The sequence below is a fragment of the Gobius niger genome, assembly GCF_951799975.1.
Source record: "Gobius niger genome assembly, chromosome: 9".
In the NCBI taxonomy this organism is placed as follows: Eukaryota; Metazoa; Chordata; class Actinopteri; order Gobiiformes; family Gobiidae; genus Gobius; species Gobius niger.
In genome coordinates, this window is record NC_136860.1 from 26,473,133 (window position 1) to 26,493,606 (window position 20,474).

Consider the following 20,474-nt stretch of genomic DNA (forward strand, 5'->3'; position numbering starts at 1 on the left):
ACTATTAGAGATACAAGCCATTTACTCACAGTTATCAATTTAGAGCAATAGTTGAAATAAAAGTGTGAAATAAGGCTGCTGATAACACTGGTACCATGCAACCCCACTCTGTATACTTACTGCTTATATTTTGTAGTCACCAAAGGTCATACAAAAACGTTAACATACCTGGATTGACGTTTTGTGTCATTCAGTGATGCATGTTTTGGTAATCTTGCGCATTCAGTCCCTCTTTCACTCACAGAATGCCAGCTCACACTCCGATACACGTCACACAAAGTAATCCATGAATTTTCTCTGAGTTTTAGAATCCAGATATGGGTGTAACGGTTCAGCTATCTCATGGTTCGGTTCATGGTGCAAGTGTAATATAAAAAATAATTGTGTTTTTTAAATTTAAAAAAGCCACAATAAAATGTGCCGAAAAAACAATCAAAACAAAACTAGGTCTCTACAGTAAAAACGCCAAGAAAAGAAAAAAGATGGGTGATATGTTTCAGTTTCGCTTTTTTGGCAGCTGAAAAATTCACAGAGAATGGTATTTCTTGAATTTTGGTATTTTGGCTGTTCCTGGAGAACGTTCTGCTTGGACTTTTATGGAAACAACCAAAAATAACCAATCTGACCAAAAATCAACGTTGCTTCTGCTATCGGGCCATACCGCCTTTGCTATGCCCAATCCCATCAGACGTTGGAAGCTAAGCAGGGAAGGGCCTGTGTTATAGTGAGTGGTGGTGGTCGAAGGAGCCGATGGCGAGACTGGTTGCCTTGCTTCTGTCAGTCTACCCCAGGGCAGCTGTGGCTACAATAGTAACTTGCCACCACCGAGTATGGAGTGAACGAATAGTGCAATGTAAAGCATCTTTGAGTGTCCAGAAAAGCGCTATATAAAACCAATGCATTATTATTATTATTATTATTATCTGGGAAAGCTTTTAGTTTAAGGCAGAGTATGACTAAGATTGGATCTTACGCATTTGTCTTGCCACACTGGATCTATAATTCACCGCAGCCTGGTCATCAGCAGGACTTTGAGAAACTTTTACAAAGCCACGCAGATTTCATGTGTTTTTGGGGGATGTAGCTTTGCATGTCTGGAGTGTTGCCTCAGTGATGATGACACCCTTGCGCTTCGTTTGGATGCGCACACGCATGCATTACACGCGCCACGGAGCTTAAATATTAAGAAATAGAGACTGAAATTTGCACTGTCACTTTCGTACGGTGCATATCATCAGATTTTTGTACCGTGACATGGTGAATTGTGAATTGATCATTCATTGAATTTGACAGTGTGTGAATATCCCCTTTTGCCTCTTCTTATTACAATCATCCATTAGTGGTGCCTCACAGTGTAGTGACTGCTACTTTAGCACCATTTATATTTTATTGTAGCACATTGTCTCTATTGACTGTACAGTATGGTAGTATTTTAAATAAAATACCTTGCAGATGTAATGTAATGAGGTTCCCTGGGCTTCTTATTCCATATTGCGCCATAAGAAGTGAAAGATGTTTTTAATTATGTTTCATTATGCACAGGGCTCGTCTCAGTGCTGCAGTTTCATCGTACGCAAACATTTCAATGGCATTAGAGTCCTGCTTTTTTTCAATATGCGTCAGCGTTTGTTGTTGTATTTTCTTTATACCGAATGTACAATCTGTATTTCATCAGCATCCTCGTGAACACTTTGCGGTATAGCTGCCACAGACACAAAGACAACCCTTGAAAGACGTCCTCATTTACAAGTCAGTTTGTTTTCGGTTGGTCACAGCGTTCCAGCTTTGTGACAGTTTGCATCTGCTTAGTGTCATAGCAGTTTGTACAGTTTGTGTACATGTTTTAGACACAATATAAGCCAGTTTAGAGGGTACAAATTAAAGTTAAACATTTGCAGTATAAGACCAACCGTGTTTCGTCTTGTCCTTCTCTCTAAAAAAAAATAACTGGAACAATTAATAGACATTTAAAGTGAAATGATCATTTTGAGGTATATTGATTCTTGTCATCAATCCCACATTTCTCTCAATCCAATCTAATTTTTCTTTCACAACACCAATAAATCTCTTGTGGCCTCTTGGCTGGTGTGATGTGTTCTGTAGCTGCTTAATCTCGTCAATACTGTACAGCATGTCAAAGCCAAATTGTCACCACAATTTCACCCAAAACAGAGAACAAAAATTACGTGCAAACAATTACAAACAGAATTAAAATGAGGAGGAAAATATTTTAAAAAAATGTGTACACAATGTATACAGGGGGCTGTAGGGAGGCCATGGGAAGGGAGTGAGTTCAGTTTATTGACAGCCTGCTGTATGAAGCTGGGCCATACTGCCTTTGCTATGCCCAAACCCGGGTCAGACCTTGGAAGCTAAGCAGGGAAGGGCCTGGCAGGACTTGGATGGGAGACCGTTTGGGAACACCAGGAAGCCTAGCGAATGTAGTGCGTGAGTGAGTGAGTGAGTGAGTGAGTGAGTGAGTGAGTGAGTGAGTGAGTGAGTGAGTGAGTGAGTGAGTGAGTGAGTGAGTGAGTGAGTGAGTGAGTGAGTGAGTGAGTGAGTGAGTGAGTGAGTGAGTGAGTGAGTGAGTGAGTGAGTGAGTGAGTGGTGGTGGTCGGAGGGGCCTATAGCGCTATAGAGACTGGTTGCCTCGCTTCCGTCAGTCTAGCCCAGGGCAGCTGTGGCTACAATTGTAGCTTGCCACCACAAAGTATGGAGTGAACAAATAGTGCAATGTAAAGCGTCTTTGAGTGTCCAGAAAAGCGCTATATAAAACCAATGCATTATTATTGTTATTCAGTCAGCTGGACCTGGCACGCACACTCCGCAGTCTCCTCCCACTTAAGAAACAGCGTGATGGGTGCATGATGTGGAGTAAATGACCTTCTCAGCTGCTCTCACTATAGCCCAAATCATACAATAGTTCCAGTATTGTACATATTGAACATACATTGGAAGATAGTAGTTGATTGAAGAGGCTTGTGTCAGAAGAGGCGGAAGCAGAAGAGACATTTTGAAAAAGCTGTACACATGAACTCGACGAGGCAGCTCCGTTGAACCCGTTGTTCTGGCCGTGCTCAGATGAAGCTCACTGGCCGTGACCAACAGAGTGTCAGAGTGTCCTAACACAGTAGGGATGACAGATGGACCTCGTCGAGCGCCGCCCTGCTGGCTGCCTCTATCTCACTCCCATGATGGATGAGGGACGGAACACAGAGCAGATTCGTTGGATTTCACTCGCATCGCTGCTGTTCGCTCATTCTTCTGGATCCAGAGATGTGCGGGAGATGGAAACAGAGAGAACCTGTGTGGAAGAGGAATAGGGGCTTGCATTTTCGCCCTTATTTTAATTGATGAATCGTGCCCTTAAAGAACATTGGCAATCAACCAGATATCTTCAGAGAACTTTATCTAAATGGATCCAGATTACAGATCGGGAGATAATCCGCGCTCCTAGCACCTCACAGCAGCTGATAAATGATTACGCATTAGACTTTAATCAGTGTTATTGAGCCGACATGTCTGCCGATATGGTTGCACAAAGGCAGATTGTAAGGGCAAGTTTATAGGGGGAATAAAGTAAATTAAGCAGAATAATTATTACTGTTTAGACGAAGAAAAGGCCTTTTGTACAAACAATGAAAGAGGGAGCCTGTCCATTTTAAAGTGTTAGTCGTGGTCCAGACTCCTTCCTAACTTCCCTAATAGATTTGTAGCATCACGTTGTGCCTTGTATGTTTGTCTTTTAAGTTGTATATAACAGATGTAGCGGTGTCTTTTCCCCGATACTTTTCTCTCTCTTCTCTCCCATCTCTCCCCATATGTTTGTGAGAGCAGTCGCTGACAGCGGTATAACTGATCACACACATAGTATAGTTCACAGGTGCTCTGAGCTGCGCAGGATTTATTGGGCCTGTCCCGTCTCGACACAATGGGCTTTCGGGACAAAGAGGCGGGGCTAAATCACTGCTTTCTGACACTGGATGAATAACAGGCCACTGTGCTCTGACCCCCTGTTTGTGAGCGTACGACGTGATGTATGAAAAGTATTAGTGTTTATCACTGCTGGGCGGCAGGACTTCAAATCAATATTGGGAATAATTACAATGCCATTGCAAAAGATGTATTGTTTTATCTTTTACTCCTGAAAGGTATTTGTTCTTTAGCTGTCCCACGCTGGTAATATGTCTGAGATTTATATAAACTTCACTGTTTTCAGAGAAGAAAGCGATAAGATGTATTGATTGTGTCGCTTATGCCTCCCCTACTTTGTGTGTTTGCCATAAGCAGGACCAATAATTATGGGGGAAATGTGTTACTCATGACATATTTTGCATGTAGCTCTTAGCATCAAAACAACTCATTCCAAATACTGATTATTTTTGTTTATTTGTCCTAATGTGACAGATTTATAGTCCTTGGCTAATTTTTATCGCTGTCCCTCATTCACACTTACAAACGCTTATTGCACTGTAGCAGTGCAAAGACAGACAACATGGATGAATTGTTGGATGAAGTGAGGACACCATAATAGCCGCCTTGATCTAACCACCAAACTTTGGATTTGTCTGTGGAAAAAAATATATATAATACAACTATGTGACTTTTATTCTCATCTAATTCATTTAGCCCACTGCGGGATATGCATCATTTATTTAGTACAGCTATAATTGTTTCTTTGGGTTTTTAAGCCAGAAGCCCTCTCTAATGCAGACCTCTGTACTCGGGAATGGCAAAACCAACTGTTCTTAACTTCAGAACACATTTTGACTGTATTTTTGTCACTGGTTTGAAAGATATTTTGTGTGTGCGTGTGCGTGTGCGTGTGCGTGTGCGTGTGCGTGTGTGTGTGCGTGTGTGTGTGTGTGTTTGGCAACGTGGCTCTTGTGTCAAATCCAATCCCAATTTTCCTCATTGGTATTCCTTCTGTAATTGAATTGGGAGTCCAAAACAACACTGTGAAAATCAATTTCCATAATTCTTTAATCAAAGTATCGATTGGCTTGTTGGCACTCTGTTGAACAGAAGGAGTCACGGGGTTTGCCAGATATTGATGGAATCCACCAAGTTAAGCCCCACTTGTCCCTAATGAGCCCTGGATAGACCCAGTACCACAGCTACACACTTTGCTCACACACGCAAACAATGCAACTCAGAGAGTTGTGTGATGTGTTTATCTTCATTCCGCAGTTCAAGGACGTTATAAAAGGAGCAGAGATTTCACATACGATTTGAGTGTGAATTAAGATGCCAAGTAATTGACTGAACAGTCGTTTCTGTTTGCAAATTGTAATTCACTGTAAGACATTTTCTTTTCCTTTTTTTTTACCCCTTGAGCTATTTTTAGGCAACCAACAGAGATGCTGATGCTTCGGAGATACTTGTGTACCTGTAGTAGTCAAAATAATTTAACACCATTAAAGAGAATGACTTGTGTGTCCATTGCCAATTTTGTCAACATGTTCAGAATATAAATAATGCATCAAAAACAGCATTTAAGGAGCCACTTGGGTAAAGAGCTACTTGGAGTTCCAGAGCTACTGGTTGGTGACCCCTAATTTATATGATTCAGGGACAACAATTTTGAAGATGTTTCAAAAATATTGTACGTTCAATCAAGCAAGTCCAAGTAGAGGTTCCTAAATCTATCCATCGACAATAATTCTCAACATATTTTACATGTTCAATCTATGATGTTAAATGCTTAAGCAATAAACTACAGTACTATTTTAAAACCTTTCTGGTACAAGATTGTGACGCATATTGGCCAAGTTGTATGATTGCCAAGCGGTAAAATTTTAGCTGTGTATTTAGCATTTTTTTTCCAAAGCTTTATTCAAATTTGTCTTGTTAGAGGCACCTACCCATCCATCTCCTCTCTGTCCATGTGCATGTGTGTGTGTGTGTGTGTGTGTGTGTGTGTGTTTGTGTGACTCTTTCTCATCTATCACACGGGGCACTCTGGGATTAAATCAAAATCTCTCAATCCTGGGCCCAGTGACAACACACGGTCCCCCCGGAGAGTGTTTAGACACCGAGAGCAGAGACCGAGAAAAATACACAATCAGTTGTAATAGAGCAGATTCTTTACTGCCTGGACAGGGGTTGAAGTCTCCAGAAAGTCAACAACAACTTTAGGCTTTTACATGAGTCAAACCCTAAACATGCACAATAGCTTACCCCTCCAGCTATGTTCTCCTGGCCATGAACCTAGCTCAGTGTCTGGCTCCAGTGGCATTGAAGATGAATCACATAAATAGGACTCATTTCCACTTCATAGAGACAAAAAGATATGTCAGAATCAGAATAGATTGTATTGTATCGGTTCACAAATTATAGGAACTTAACATAAAACATAAAACTTGTGGTAGAGATAAATAAAAAACTAGAAATATCTAAACTATATCTAAACCCTTATGCTTGACTTTTGTTTCTGTTTACCTTAATAAATCATTTCCGTAGTCCCTCTGGGGGTAATACAAGTGTTAATGGGATGATTTGGGGGTCTTTCATATCTCCCCCTGGTGCCTCTGGCCAGAAAACCACACTTGCAACTTCGCTGCTTCCGGGTTGGAGGCCTCCATACACACTAATGGAATCACGAAGAAGAAGCTAACAGGCTAACGGGCAAAGCTAACTGCGGGCTCGCACAACTTAAAAACAGTATTTACAGCCACGTTTAAGTGGGGAAAAAAATCTCCATTGTGTGATTGGATGTACAATATCCCTCTCTCCCTTTGTCTTTTCTGTCAGCGTAGTGTTTACTCTCATGGACAATTAATGAGTAAAAAAAAAATAATGCAACATGCTACGACACCTGCTGTGGCACTTATGACCGCTAGGGGCAAGAGTTATTTAGTACTGCTTTAATAATAAGCTGATGAATAAAACATTTTACCTTTTTTTCTTTCTTTTTTCTTTGTCTTTTGGAGACCGGTCGTCGACACTAAATAGCTCCACCAGTTTTCATATGTTCACACACTATCACTCGACTCCTTCTCATTATTTTGCCGCTTAAACAGCGTTTGTAAACCGTACCCGTTAGAGTCACGTGATTAGATTTGCTCCTAATAAGCCATTTCCACATGGTCCACTCACTCTGGTGACTGCAGGGGGAACAGAAAAGTGTGGTCCAAGCATTCAGCAGGAAAATGAATGAATGACACTATTTTATGTTGAAGCACCCATCACGGTTTTTCATTTTCGCTGGCAAATTTAAATCATGAAGCAAAGGACATTCTCACATATTTTTATTCAACAAACAAACAAGGGCGGGGCCATGTCGGGACAGCACTCGCCGGCCCATACATTTCCATCCAATATTAAGCAATGTTCGAGACAAAATCTTGCTGTCAGTGTTTTTGAATTGATGTTGTGCTTTCATTTATCTGCGGCAAGCCACCCCCTCTGCACAGTTCATTTACCCGTTCAAACAGGGTCCAAAACAAACAATATGAACAGATAAGTGAATCGCTGCGCCGCCACGGACTGACGCGTTGTTTTGATATCACACGAGTCGAGTAGATAACTAGACTCGGCGTTTGCCAAGGCAGGGGGGCCGGGGATAGCTCCTTTACGCTTTTTAACAAGTGCGAGTCTAAAAATAAGGATAAAAGCAGACGATTTAATTCAAAGGCGAAACCCTATTGAGGGGTGAAGGAGCCAGCTGCGAGTGTTTACATGAGATACTCTCCTTAGTCCTTATCTCTGCTTTAATTGAGAGGAGTCTTCGGGGGCCAAGGTAAGCACACCTGCGCTCCAACGCCGCTTTCCCTGTGTCTGCGCGTGTGTGACTAAAGTTAAATCGTGTCTTTCCTCAAACTAAAGCAGGGAAAGCTTCGGGAAACCGTCTGCAAAATCCGCGGAGATGACAACGGAAAAGAGGCGATAAATATTTATGGGCCTCTTGTTCCTTCAAAAACGGCAGATGGTGCGACTTGGATACATCATCAGTGGTGAACCCGGGGTCAGAGGGGGGGAGCCGGGGTTGGATCGACGGACAAGCTCACCTGGCCCACCCAGCTGGGGCCCGCTGTGCTGCTGCGGGTCCGACTGCTGAATGAAACTTCGCAGGAGGACAGTTTAAAACACATCTTGCACTATGTTGCATTTTTGGTGGTTAGAAAATGTCATCTAAAACGGCTTATTCAAAGATTCCTTATGCCCCGGTTTCCTCGTTGGAAAGGCGCTGCAAATAGTCACTGTTTTGCCGCAGTAGATTCGTAAGAACCTTCCCAAAATCCCCTTGTCTAACTTGTCCCCCTCTTCTGAAGATATTGCACCTTGTTAGAGGCTTGAGTCTTTAGTTCTAGCTCTGACTGAAGATGTCAGTCTCTGCCTTAGTTTTTGATCAGAGGCACTTGTTCCTCCCTTTTGACAAGGCTTTAGGCCCATGTCATTCAAATTCTAAAAAACTTGGGACACGATGCTTTGGGAGGGCCCTGAGCTGCCCATTTGAGAAGACATCCACTACTTTCTTATTCCAAAATGGCAGGCCAGGTTGAGAGAGCAGTCCAAATTACTGAAATATTTTTACCTGATCTAGTTCTGCCGTGGATGTACAAGTAGCTTTTGTTGGAATACAAAACTAAGCCTCAAACAGAATTTGTATTATTATTATTTAATGACTTTATTTTGCAGATCCTTGTCACATCTTTGGGTGAATTAGAGTATTTTTGTAAAGTTATGGGCCAGAGGATAAGTGAGCATGTTTTCAGTTAATATTTGCACATTTTCACCCCATCAGAACATTGTATCTTGACTTTTATCTCTGGAGTGTTCCCTGCCACATAATTCTAAAGAGATTTTGTGTGATATGTAGTAAATGTGCGTTGATCTATTTGGTGTCATTTATTTTGTTATGGTTTTATTCAGTATTTTCATTGTGTGTTACTTAAAGGTGCTATCAAACACTTGCTCATCCGCACAACTACGTGATTTTTTTAAAAAGACTAGAGCAGCTTTAAGTATGTACATGTCTTTCATTTATTGTGTGTATTTGGAGGACAGACATACAGTATCTTCATTTTGTTGTCCTCTGAGGCCCATGTTGCCTTCATTATTCCTCTTCTTTATAATCCATACCTCACATTGGTACCTTTACTTTATTTATAACTTCACCGCACACTGATGCACGCAATTCCCATCCCAATTTCAAAAGATAACCTTCTATACTAAATCATGTGAAAATGAAATGCAGATTGCATATAAGATACGTGAGCTTGATTTTGGACAATATAATGTAAGCTAGGATGGTCTCTGAGGATATGAATAAAACAGATGCTAGTTTTATGTGTAATTTCTGGTTACAATATTGCATTTTGCACTAACAAAAGGGTGCCGTTCCCATGTGAGCTCTACAAAGCAGACTTTTATACAGGATTACCGCAGACGCGCTGCGTGAATAAGAAGTGTTTGTTTTTGGCCTGAGCGGATGCAGCTTTCCCATTTTATTTGTTTGTGTGGAATTGTGTCTCTTGAAATTGGCTTCATTTCATTTTCAAACAGAAACATCTTGAATCAATTTGATTTCTTTTTTTTTTGCTGAAAGAATGATTTATAAATGATTTTCTCCAGCTAAAAAGTAGGTTTATGTTTCGTAGCGATCTAAAAGAACTATTTGCGACTGTTTTTGAACTTCAAAACAACCATGCATTATTATACTATACTTGTGTAGCATTTGCATGTGCGTGTGTGTGATCTGGTTTGTTGCCCTGTGGGTCAGGTCATGCCAGAAAATAAGACAAATTGTACAAAATCAAAAATAACAAAAATGTGGGGGAAAAAGTTGATATTTGTGTGTATTTGACCTCGTAGTGCCCTAATGGATGTATGAGTGGTCAGCATGGCGACTGTACATTCCATCACAGTGGACTCTAGGACGCTCCAGGATCACTTGTTTGGAAGGTTTTCGCTGCTGACGGACCCTCTCACCAGAAAACCTACAAAACAATCAATCCTGGAGCGTTGTAGAGACAACCATGATCGAAAGTAAAGGCGCCATGCTGACCACTCATACATCCATTAGATCACTACAAGGTCAAACACACACAAATATTACATTTCTTTTCTTCTCTTTTCTTCTCTTTTAAAGTCGCTTTACTATTTTGAGCATCATTCCTTCTCCCCATACTCGGTGGTGTCCTGAGGCTTCCGCTCTGTCCACCACCAACCACTAACCCACACACCATTCACCCATCCTGGCCTGTGTTTTTAGCTGTGGGAAAAGGTGAAGGAAACCTACGCAGACACAGTGAGAATCTGTGTTTGTGTCTGTATTTCCTGTATTTCTTTTTGCCAAAAGATAGCAGTGTCCTCTGCATTTTGAAAACCCATAAACCATCTATGGACCCGAGACGTTTTGCAGTCAGATTGCGTTTATCAAATTGCCCTCAATTTGTGAACAGCGTGAGAGCTCTTTTCATTTTCTTTTTTTAGAAGATTTTTGGCCCTTTGGCTTTATTAGATTGACCACTTTAATTCACTTTATGTTCCGTGGTTATTTTACACCATTAGATGCTATCAGTTGGATTTAAGACCTGCATACTTGTTTGAATTTAGCTACAGTACGTCCTGTTACATTTGGAAGATAGGGCTAATAACCTGCGGCTGGTCTTGTTTCACATTTCTTTTTTTTTTTTTTATACCACTCAATGCCATTCTTGCAGCGGGAGTTTTCAGTCGGGTGAATGTTTAATATTAATGGAAGCTGAATGGGTGCTGGTTACAGGCGCATTGTTAAAAGTGTAGAGCCGTCAATGGGACTCCGGTTTCCCTATTACAATAAAAGCCGCTCACCTCTGGGCGAGTGGCCAGTAAAATGATTGAATCCCTTTCACGTTACACCCGGGCTATGGATGCCTTTGTGTGGGGTCGTAATCAATCTACCCCATTTTTCAATTAAACGTCTAGACAGTGTGGCAAAGCTATGAATTTGGAGTGAATATTGCCACGCTAAAAGCTCCGAAAACGCAGCCCCAACTTTACGGGACTGTTGTTTAATTGCTCGCAAGACAAAACATTTCGGTTGCAGCGCCGTAATGTCGTCGCAATCACAGCCTGCTTGGGAGACTTTATATCACTTGTGAATGGTGTTTAGTGGGAGATTAAAACCGCGCTGTGTTCCTATCAGGGTGAATTGTTTTCTCTCGGGGGACGAATCACTCTGACGCCCGCTCCGCCTTTATCTGGGCTTTATCTCGAACCACATTTGGAGCGCATTTCACTGCTTCAGGGGCTGATGTCGGAATTCGTCCTGATGACATGCTTGTCTCCAGCCTGCGCACCGGAAAGCATTTGTCTATTTCCTCTGTCGGGTGGATTTGGGCTATGTCTCTCACACAAGTCCAAACAGAAGCATTAAGAGTGGATTCTAATACAAGCGACACTTCAGGTAGGGTATGTGGTTCTTTTGGGGGTAACTATTTCATTAACCCTTTACTGAAGTAGGTCATTTTGATTCACTCGCCTGTAAAATGGCGTCTCCAAATTAAAACCATTGCTGTTGATGTCCCTTATGGAATTGACATAATTCTTCTGCATGTGAGTCTCTAGTTGTTGCCACAACAATCAGTGTGACTATCAGTGCCACTATTGGCAAGTTATCAACTACAGTGCTGAATAAAATTATAATTTTCTTTATCCTCGCCTACATTTTTTTTATGAATATAAAGGTCCACAGCTGCAATAGATAGGTGGGAACTAAAACACACTCTGAGCCTATAAAAATACAACCACTTGAACATATATTTTTCAAGCAGGTCAACAATATCTGTAAAAAAAAACATTGTACATCATTTTTTACATGGATATGTCCATAGGTTTTATTGGGGGACCTTTGTCTTACCCAAATCTATCATTTTGACTAATAACATGTCGGGTAATGTGACTATGGTGCGTATAGGTATGCCTTTGATGGTCTTCATTACCTATCTGTCCGCAAATATGAGGTAATTGTATTGATTACATTACCAAAAACATTTTACATGATGAAAATGTTGTTTATCTTTACATTTTGCATTTCAGTTCTTTTGAGACCATAACCAAATGCAACAGCAGAATAAGCCACACATTTTGGCTTACCAGTTTCTATGGCTAAAACCAGTTTGCTGATATAAACATAAGGACTCTCTGCCAAAACCTCAGTCAAGTCCTTTTTGGTGTGCTATTGTGTTCTCCATTTGTGAAAACTCAGTGAGGGAATTCTGGAGATTCTGAGCTTGTGGTATATCCACAAAAATGTACCTGTCAGTGTCCATCCAGCTTTAGGCAACCAGGTTGAGTTGTGAAAGGATAAGAGCACATGTCTTTGGATAAATATTTCAGGACACAAGTTTGGTTTCCATGTATTGTAGTATTCTCTAAATAAATCAAGTTGAAAATGTAGTTGTGGCAAGAGACTGTACATAGATAAGCATTAAATATAAATATTTAGGGGGAGAATAGTGTGTGACTGCTTAGTACAGTAGATACAAAATGGAAACTGTATCAGAAATAGTACAGTATAATCCAGATGAAGTAAAAAAAATCTTACTTAGAATCAGCTCTACTGTGTACTTGTATTGCTCTTTAGTACACATTAACGGCCACATTACCTTTTACTAAACACAAAGACCTTTTCCGCAGCATAGCATCTGTCTTTTTCCGACTGTAGCTCATTTGTGCTTGCTCTCTCAAACCCCTGCACAGTACTTTGTCATTAAAACTGAAATCTAATAAGAGCGATGGCCTCAGTTTAATGCGCAGGTATTGGATATTTGCCGGAACAGAAAACAGCAGTGATATTCTATAAAACATGTTCTGGGAAGTGCGGCTCAGGGCCATGTCTGACCTTGTGCTAAGAGCCAGGCTCAGTCTGTGGGGAAAGTTGAGCAAAGTCAAGTCGGGCAGCAACAAAACTCACAAGTACACAACATACAGTAACTGGACCGTATTAGTATGTGTATTTAAAGGGAATATTTAATAATTATTACCATATAACAATGTTGTTCCCTCATCAAAAACATACGAAGATGTTTATTGTTTCAATTTGCTTATACCATGGTCTGGGTGAATACTAAATTCTGGTGTGCGTTAAAACTGTATAACACACAGTTAGTCCGGCAACAGTTAAATCATGTTCTATTTCACTCCACATAAAATAACTCATGTTCAGGGCTTTGAAAAAAAAGCAAACAGGCCATACCGCCTTTGCTATGCCCAATCCTGTCAGACCTTAGAAGCTAAGCAGGGAAGGGCATGGTCGGTACTTGGATGGGAGACTGTTTGGTAACACCAGCCTAGCGAATGTCAGTCTACCCCAGGGCAGCTGTGGCTATAATAGTAGCTTACCACCACAAAGTATGGAGTGAATGAGTAATGCAATGTAAAGCGTCTTTGAGTGTCCAGAAAAACGCTATATAAAACCAATGCATTATTATTATTATTAAAATGAAGAGTTTTGTTTTTTGTGACCATGGTATAAGAGGATTAAACAACTCGGAGCCGTGCATTATACAGTTTTAATGCACCTCGCTGCGCGTCGTGGTGTTCTTGCTTCCGCGTCATGCATTAAAACTGTTTAATGCATGGCTCCAAGTTGTTTAATCCTCACATAACATCACAACCTGGATGAATACCGGATGAAAATACGTGATTATCTCTTTTGATCAAAGGTCATCATTGTTCATTTCACCAAATAATGGCGTTTTAGTTATGTCTTAGCTTTTCGTTTACTTTGATTCTCATGTTATCTGGCGTCTGTAGTGAGTAAAGTTTGAATCTTTCGCTTTTGATGTGTTATGGGGCCTGCTCGAACACTTTCTGATACCACCAGTGTCTGACCGTGGCTTTATCATTACACCAATAAAGTTTGTTTTGTTGAGCAGTGAGGGAACGAGGATCTGAAATGGACAGGTGAAGTGCAGCGCATGTTGAACGAGAAATGCAGCCAAACAAAACTTTTGAATACGTTGGTTTAGGTCAATACATGTTTTAACAAAAAGCAAGAGAGTCATAAAGATGTGTTGGATGTCTTAAGATGGTGTCCAAAATTCCATGCTTCATAAAAATGTATTTCTTTTTCTTTTAAGTCAGTGCTCGGCCAAGGATAAAACTGTTACTTGTGATTCCGCTTATATCCAAGAGCATTTTAAAGTATTCAGCAGCTGTTTGAGATACTGACCACATTTACCTTTGTGAATAATAATGGCTTGTGCATCATTATAAGAAACATTTAATCAAAGCACTGCTAAGAGAGTTGTATGTTTTGTCCCACGGCTGGGGTTTGACTGGAGTAATGAACATGTCACTCCCCTGTTCAGTTCAAAGTTATAAATTGGAATAAAATCTCCTGGTGTGATTGATTGGACTCATACGCTTAAGCCGTCCATGTCTGAACAAACCTCTGCTTAGCCCATATTTAGCAAACGTCTTGCTGTTTACTCCAACACTTGACTGGAGTGTTATTGTGATTAGTCATGTATTGGCCAGCTTGCATTTGAAATTATAAGCAATTTGTTGACTAGTGGCAAAGTCGCACCTTGAGTAGAGCACATATTATGGCCTGTCCCGGTGGATGATTGAATTAAAGCCTGTTATTAAAGAGGATAATGAGAATGTGAACGCAAACATTAGGCTGTGATTACTGGGCTCATCAAGGGGTAATATTTAGCTAAGTGCAAAACAGCTTATTAAATGCGCAAGCTTATCATGGCGCATAGTATTGGTAAATGAAGCAGTGGCTCTCTCTTCACAGTAGTCAGACTGTTTTCCACATATTAATTAATTAGAAGTGAGTTCAGTCGTGCAGACCTCCAAATGGCAGCAGCCGAAGACGCGTGAGTTTGTTGGACAGTAATTAATGTGCTAATGCGGCCTTCTGTACCTGACCTCCGGAGACTGTTTAGCTTGACTCTATGTTGGATGCAGCTATTGGCTCAGGCACAGAAATACTGCAGGGCGTCAATAAGATCATCGTCGGTATGCCATTTGCCTATTCTACTTAGTCATCCTTTTTTGGAGGGGAGTATTACTTTTACACAAAAATATGTTTCTAATTGAGAGAGGAGTGGAAGGTATAGTGTAACAAAGGGGAGAATTAAGAACAAGAGAAGATGTGTTTTAGTCATTTAGTGTTGTGCAGGGGTTTATGCTTCTTCAAGTGGTGCTCAGGGCCATGTGCAGTTTTGAATTTATTCATTTGAATTACAGATTTTTTTTTTTTTTTCATTGTAATGCAGGGTTTTGTTTTTGTTTTGGAGGGTACATCGTTTACACCCAGTTTAGACTAAAATAGGCCTATACAGTATAGGCCTGTTTTAGACCATTTTTAGACCCTGTTTAGTCCAGATTTGTACTTGATCTAATGTCTAAAGCAGGGATGTCAAACATGATTTAATCTGGCCCCTGCCCTGTAGAGCATAAATTCCAGTGTATGTATTCCTGTGCGGAGTTATGAATTTTTAAAGATAACCAGAATGCTCATTCTAGCCACTAGGGGGCATTAAATTTAAAAAAAGGAAAGCGTTCCACACGTATCCAGCAGAGGGCACTGACATAATAAGAGCTCAAGATATGAACAACACATTACATAGCCACATGCCGCAGGGCAGCTGTGGCTTCAATAACACCTTACTACCACAGGATGTGAAGTGAGTGAATAATGACTACTATGTAGTACTTTGAGGAACTTGTGACACAGGCTTGTAAAGTGCCATACAAGTGTAGGCTGTTGTTATTGATTAGGCCACAGTCAAGTTGGGGCTTTGACCAAATCACAGCTCATTATTATTCATTTATTGGAAAAATGTTCTCTATTATATGCGGTCCGCGACCCGCCGTGGAAGCTAAATTTTGGCCCACGACCCAAAATGAGTTTGACACCCCTGGTCTAGAGGTCGCAGTTTGAGATACTGACCAAACACGTTAACTTTGCTCAGTGAAAAAGACAATTTATATTTGTTATTATTTAGCCACAGGAAATAGTTACTTTGTGCATCATTATGAAGAACAAGAAATCCGATGTGCCCCATAGTGGCTCTTGTAGACACCTTTGCACTTTTGCCATAGCCATCTACATTAGGGTAAGAAAAACGACAACATGTTTTGTCTACTGCCTAACATTCTTCACAAGGCGCACATGCAGAGTGAGTATATAGTATATACTGTACTTGGACTCACACCAAGTTGGCATAGTCAGGACAATGCACTATTTTGTACATGAACTTTCTCTCCCAGGTCAGTAATCTGATCTGATTCTCTCCACACGGTGCCGGGTCACGGCTGTAACCAGTTCCTGCTCGACTATAATCAGAAAGTGGCTGTGGATCAGGAAGCCAAAAACACGTTTTTACTTCTACCCCATCACCATGACGACGGGTGACCCCCTCAACAGCAGAAAGCCCTCACCGTGTGACCTGAACACTGTGGAGCTGATGGCCCAACGGCATCCGTCCGGGATTATTTAGGGGCACACGCTCCTAGCAACGACAAACAGATAAAAGAAAGAGGAAATAGGTTGTTACTATTTTTACTGCATGTTGGAAATTGTTGAGAGATCCCTTTTACAACATCCAAACGAAGTATGTCCAGTCTCATTGAAAACTAGACTGTGTCATTCGTGCTCGCGGTCTATACAAGTTGCACACTGGTTGATATGCATGCTATTATATATGGTTTTATGTCTTTTTTTAAGGCATAATCACATGGCGTTGTATAAGGTAATTATTGGGTTAACAATCTAACAGAATGGTATGAAATGTTGCTTACACTTGCACAACTCTACAACAGGAACCAGCGACAGACCATTATCCTTATGTGTTTGGTCATTTCAAACATAAGCAAACTTTTGAAACTTTTTCTTCCCCTTTCTCTCTCTCTCTCTGCAGTGGGACGCCATTACGGAGATGGACGAGCACAACCGCCCCATCCACACTTTCCAGGTCTGCAACGTGATGGAGCCCAACCAAAACAACTGGCTTCGCTCCAACTGGATCCCCCGCCAAGCCGCACAGAAAATCTATGTCGAGCTGCGATTTACATTACGCGACTGCAACTCCATTCCCTGGGTGTCCGGGACGTGCAAAGAAACCTTCAACTTGTTCTACCACGAGACCGAGGAAGTGCACAACATCAAATTCAAATCCACACAGTACACCAAAATCGACACCATCGCCGCGGACGAGAGCTTCACGCAGATGGATTTGGGCGATCGCATTTTGAAGCTGAACACGGAGGTGCGAGAGGTGGGGCCTATGAGCAAAAAGGGCTTCTACTTGGCCTTCCAGGACATCGGCGCGTGCATCGCGTTGGTTTCGGTGAGGGTGTACTATAAGAAATGCCCGTTCACGCTGAGGAACTTGGCGTCGTTCCCGGACACGGTGCCGCGCGGGGACTCCTCTTCGCTGGTGGAGGTGCGAGGGGCCTGCATAGACCATGCGGAGGAACGGGACACGCCCAAACTGTTCTGCGGAGCTGACGGGGACTGGCTGGTGCCGCTGGGGAGGTGCGTCTGCAGCGTGGGATTCGAGGAGGTTGACGGAGCGTGTGTGGGTAAGTTTTGGCGCAGTACAACTTCACATTATGGACAATATCTGAATTAGGGAGGGCACTGTGTGAAATGTAAACAAGGGTAGGGTTTGCTAAAGGAGCAGGTGATGTTTAAATTCATCATTTCCAAAATATGCATTAGGTCACTTTGTGCATGTGCTGCTGGCCTCAAGCAAGTGAGAAGGCCAAACATTTTAACCTCTTTACCCCAGCTTAAACCCAGCACATTTTCTCCAGTTTGGCTTTACCCAAATCTAAAAACATCTGGACTGGAGAGCAGTCAACAGTGTAGTAATGCCTCATTTGAAAACTAAGACCTGCAAAAGTGATCCTAACTTTTTTGTCACTATTTTGGTGCTTCTTTGTTGTTTTTTTGTAACTTTTTTTGTCATGTTGTTGTCGCTCTTTCGTGGCTTTTTTCCTCACCTTTTTCATCCCGTTTTGTCACTTTTTATTGCTTTTTTTGTCGCTCTTTCGTTGCTTTTTGTCGCTTTATTGTCACATCCTTGCTGCGTTTTCATCCTTGTTAATTTTGCACTTTATTCAAGAAGCTTTTAGTTTTGGGTAAAGCCAAACTGGAGAAAATGCCCTCGGTTAAGGTGGAGGTTAAGAGGTTAAGGTAAATGCAGACCCTCCTCAGTGACCGTATTTAAAAGTTACTGTGGACATTAGCATTAGCAGTGCTAGCACTAGCCACATTAGCATTAGGAAATGCTTTGTTATTAGCCTATTTATTTATTATGGAATCAAGGTTATGACTGCACTACAGAAATGGTATGGCCTTACAGCATGACCCAATATGATATATTGATGCTTTTTTGTGATTCCCCTGTCATGCAAATATTTCTACAGTTCTTGCTCATTTACGGTGATGGTTAACAAACGTCTGTCCCGTTCACACTTGTTTGAGGTGAACTAGCTTCCTAACACATATTTCGTTTATCATGCAAACCAATAATGTCCGTCCTTACATTATTATTCCACTAGCAGGCAATGGACTATCTGCTTTCCCCTCAGTTTTACGTCATACACAGTGCCCTCACTTTTTGAATGTTGTTTAAATGTTTAAGAATATTATCATGCTAACTTCATCAACTCATTCTGGACGCAGAGTAACCTTATCTGAACTCTATAAAACTGCTCATTGACTGCATCGCAATACGTGCCCTACACATTAACCTATTTATTTAAGTGATGATGTGCTTTTGTGCTGACTCCGCACCGACTCCATTACATAAATCTCCAATTATTGTTGCTTCCTTATCTTTCGCTTCTTACCTTCCCACAGCTGAACTATCCAAGTGTAAAATTGGATAAGAGCTTTTGCCTTATAATAAGCATATAATTTACAAACAGTGCTAAAAGAGTCTACCTTACGTACTTTTGGTCATAATAATATGGCGCTGCGTTGGGTTGAGAAACAATTCAGGCCCCTCTGTTTTCCTTTTTTATCTTATAGTAGAAAAAAAGGCTCAAAATCGTTGTGGTTTATTCATTTATTTATTGGTGTGTTTGCTTATTTATCAGTATTGTTGAATTTACATTGGAATTATCAGATTGTGTGCCAGGAGCAGTGTAGAACTTATGATATATGAAGAGGTTTAAAAACTTTCTGAACCCACTGAAGATGCTTTACTGTTGGGCGTCAGTGATCTGTGATGTGGATTGGTCCCTGTGCTCTCCTTGATGTGACAGATTACCGGAGTGAGTTTGATCCAGGGTTCTGTGATATAAACCGAATCAGAAAAAGCCAGCAGCTCACAGCGGGGAGACTGTGGGGCCAACTACCTTCATGATGGTCCAATGAAGTTCCTCTGTAATCCACACAGAGGTTTGGCAATGGACTTCAGACAGAGGGCATACACAGGGCAGTAACATTATTTGAAATGTATAAATTACCCAATTAAGTATTGTAGCATGAGTATTTACATATTAGGATTTGAACAAAATATATCATCATCAAACTTGATTACAGACTCGAGGTCCGATTTAAAAACAAGCTGAGGGTGCGACTTATACTCAGGTGCGACTTATATGTCAAAATATATAATTTCACATGTTAGGTATTTTCACACTGACAGCTGCTAGAGGGCGCTCTAGGCTTATGTACCAGCATCTACTACTCCTGTACCACTGAAGATTTAAAAAACAGTAATCGAGCTGCAGAAGGAAAGTTGGAGTGAGCGAGAAACTTGTTAGGGACTAGCAGAGGTTAGTCTTGCTGCAATGAAGAAACAAATAAAGCTAATCACGGGCTAAAAGCTACATGGCCACAGCCAAAGGAACGATTTCGCAAATGAGAGCTTCAACAACGTGATGTCAGGAAAGGCTTGTAAACAGTGCAGTTGCGCCTCCATGCCCGAGTAGTTGCCAAGGCTGGTGCAACTTATACTTATACTTCACAGGTGAAACTCGGAAAATTAGAATAACGTTAAAAAGTGGATTTATTTCTGTAATTCAACTTAAAATGTGAAACTAATATAAGAAATAGATTCATTACATGCAATGTGAAATGTGTCAAGCCATTATTTGTTATAATTGTGATGATTATGGCTTACAGTCCATTTTCAAAATAATCTAATTTTCTAAGATTTTTGCGTTTTTACGAGCTGTGAGCCCTAATAATTAAAATAACACATAAAGTCTATACCTCACTTTGCATTTAATAAGTCTATTAGTCTAATTAGTCTATTAGTTTCACAGTTAAAGTGATTACAGAAATAAATCCACTTAGAACAATATTCTAATTTTTCTTCTTCATTTTGCATGTTTTGGTTGGTGCGACTTATACTCCGAAACGACTTATAGTCCGGAAAATACGGTAGTTCTTGTCATGCAGTAATATGTCTCATTCTGGAGTGAGTGGAACAGGCATTAGCTTCTCTAACCATAAAAAATGGTATTGTATGTTTAATCACCTCATTATCTCTAGAGTTTAAACTGTTGTT

General features: G+C 40.9%; 1 protein-coding gene across 1 annotated transcript in view; it reads left to right on the top strand.

Annotated features, from left to right (window-relative positions):
- epha6 (eph receptor A6) overlaps nucleotides 1-20,474 on the top strand; it is a 320,275-nt gene that overhangs the window by 46,079 nt on the left and 253,722 nt on the right. The window contains exon 3 of the mRNA XM_079563391.1: nucleotides 16,866-17,529. Within this exon, the coding sequence (XP_079419517.1) occupies nucleotides 16,866-17,529 (664 nt within the window). The remainder of the gene's footprint in view (nucleotides 1-16,865; nucleotides 17,530-20,474) is intronic.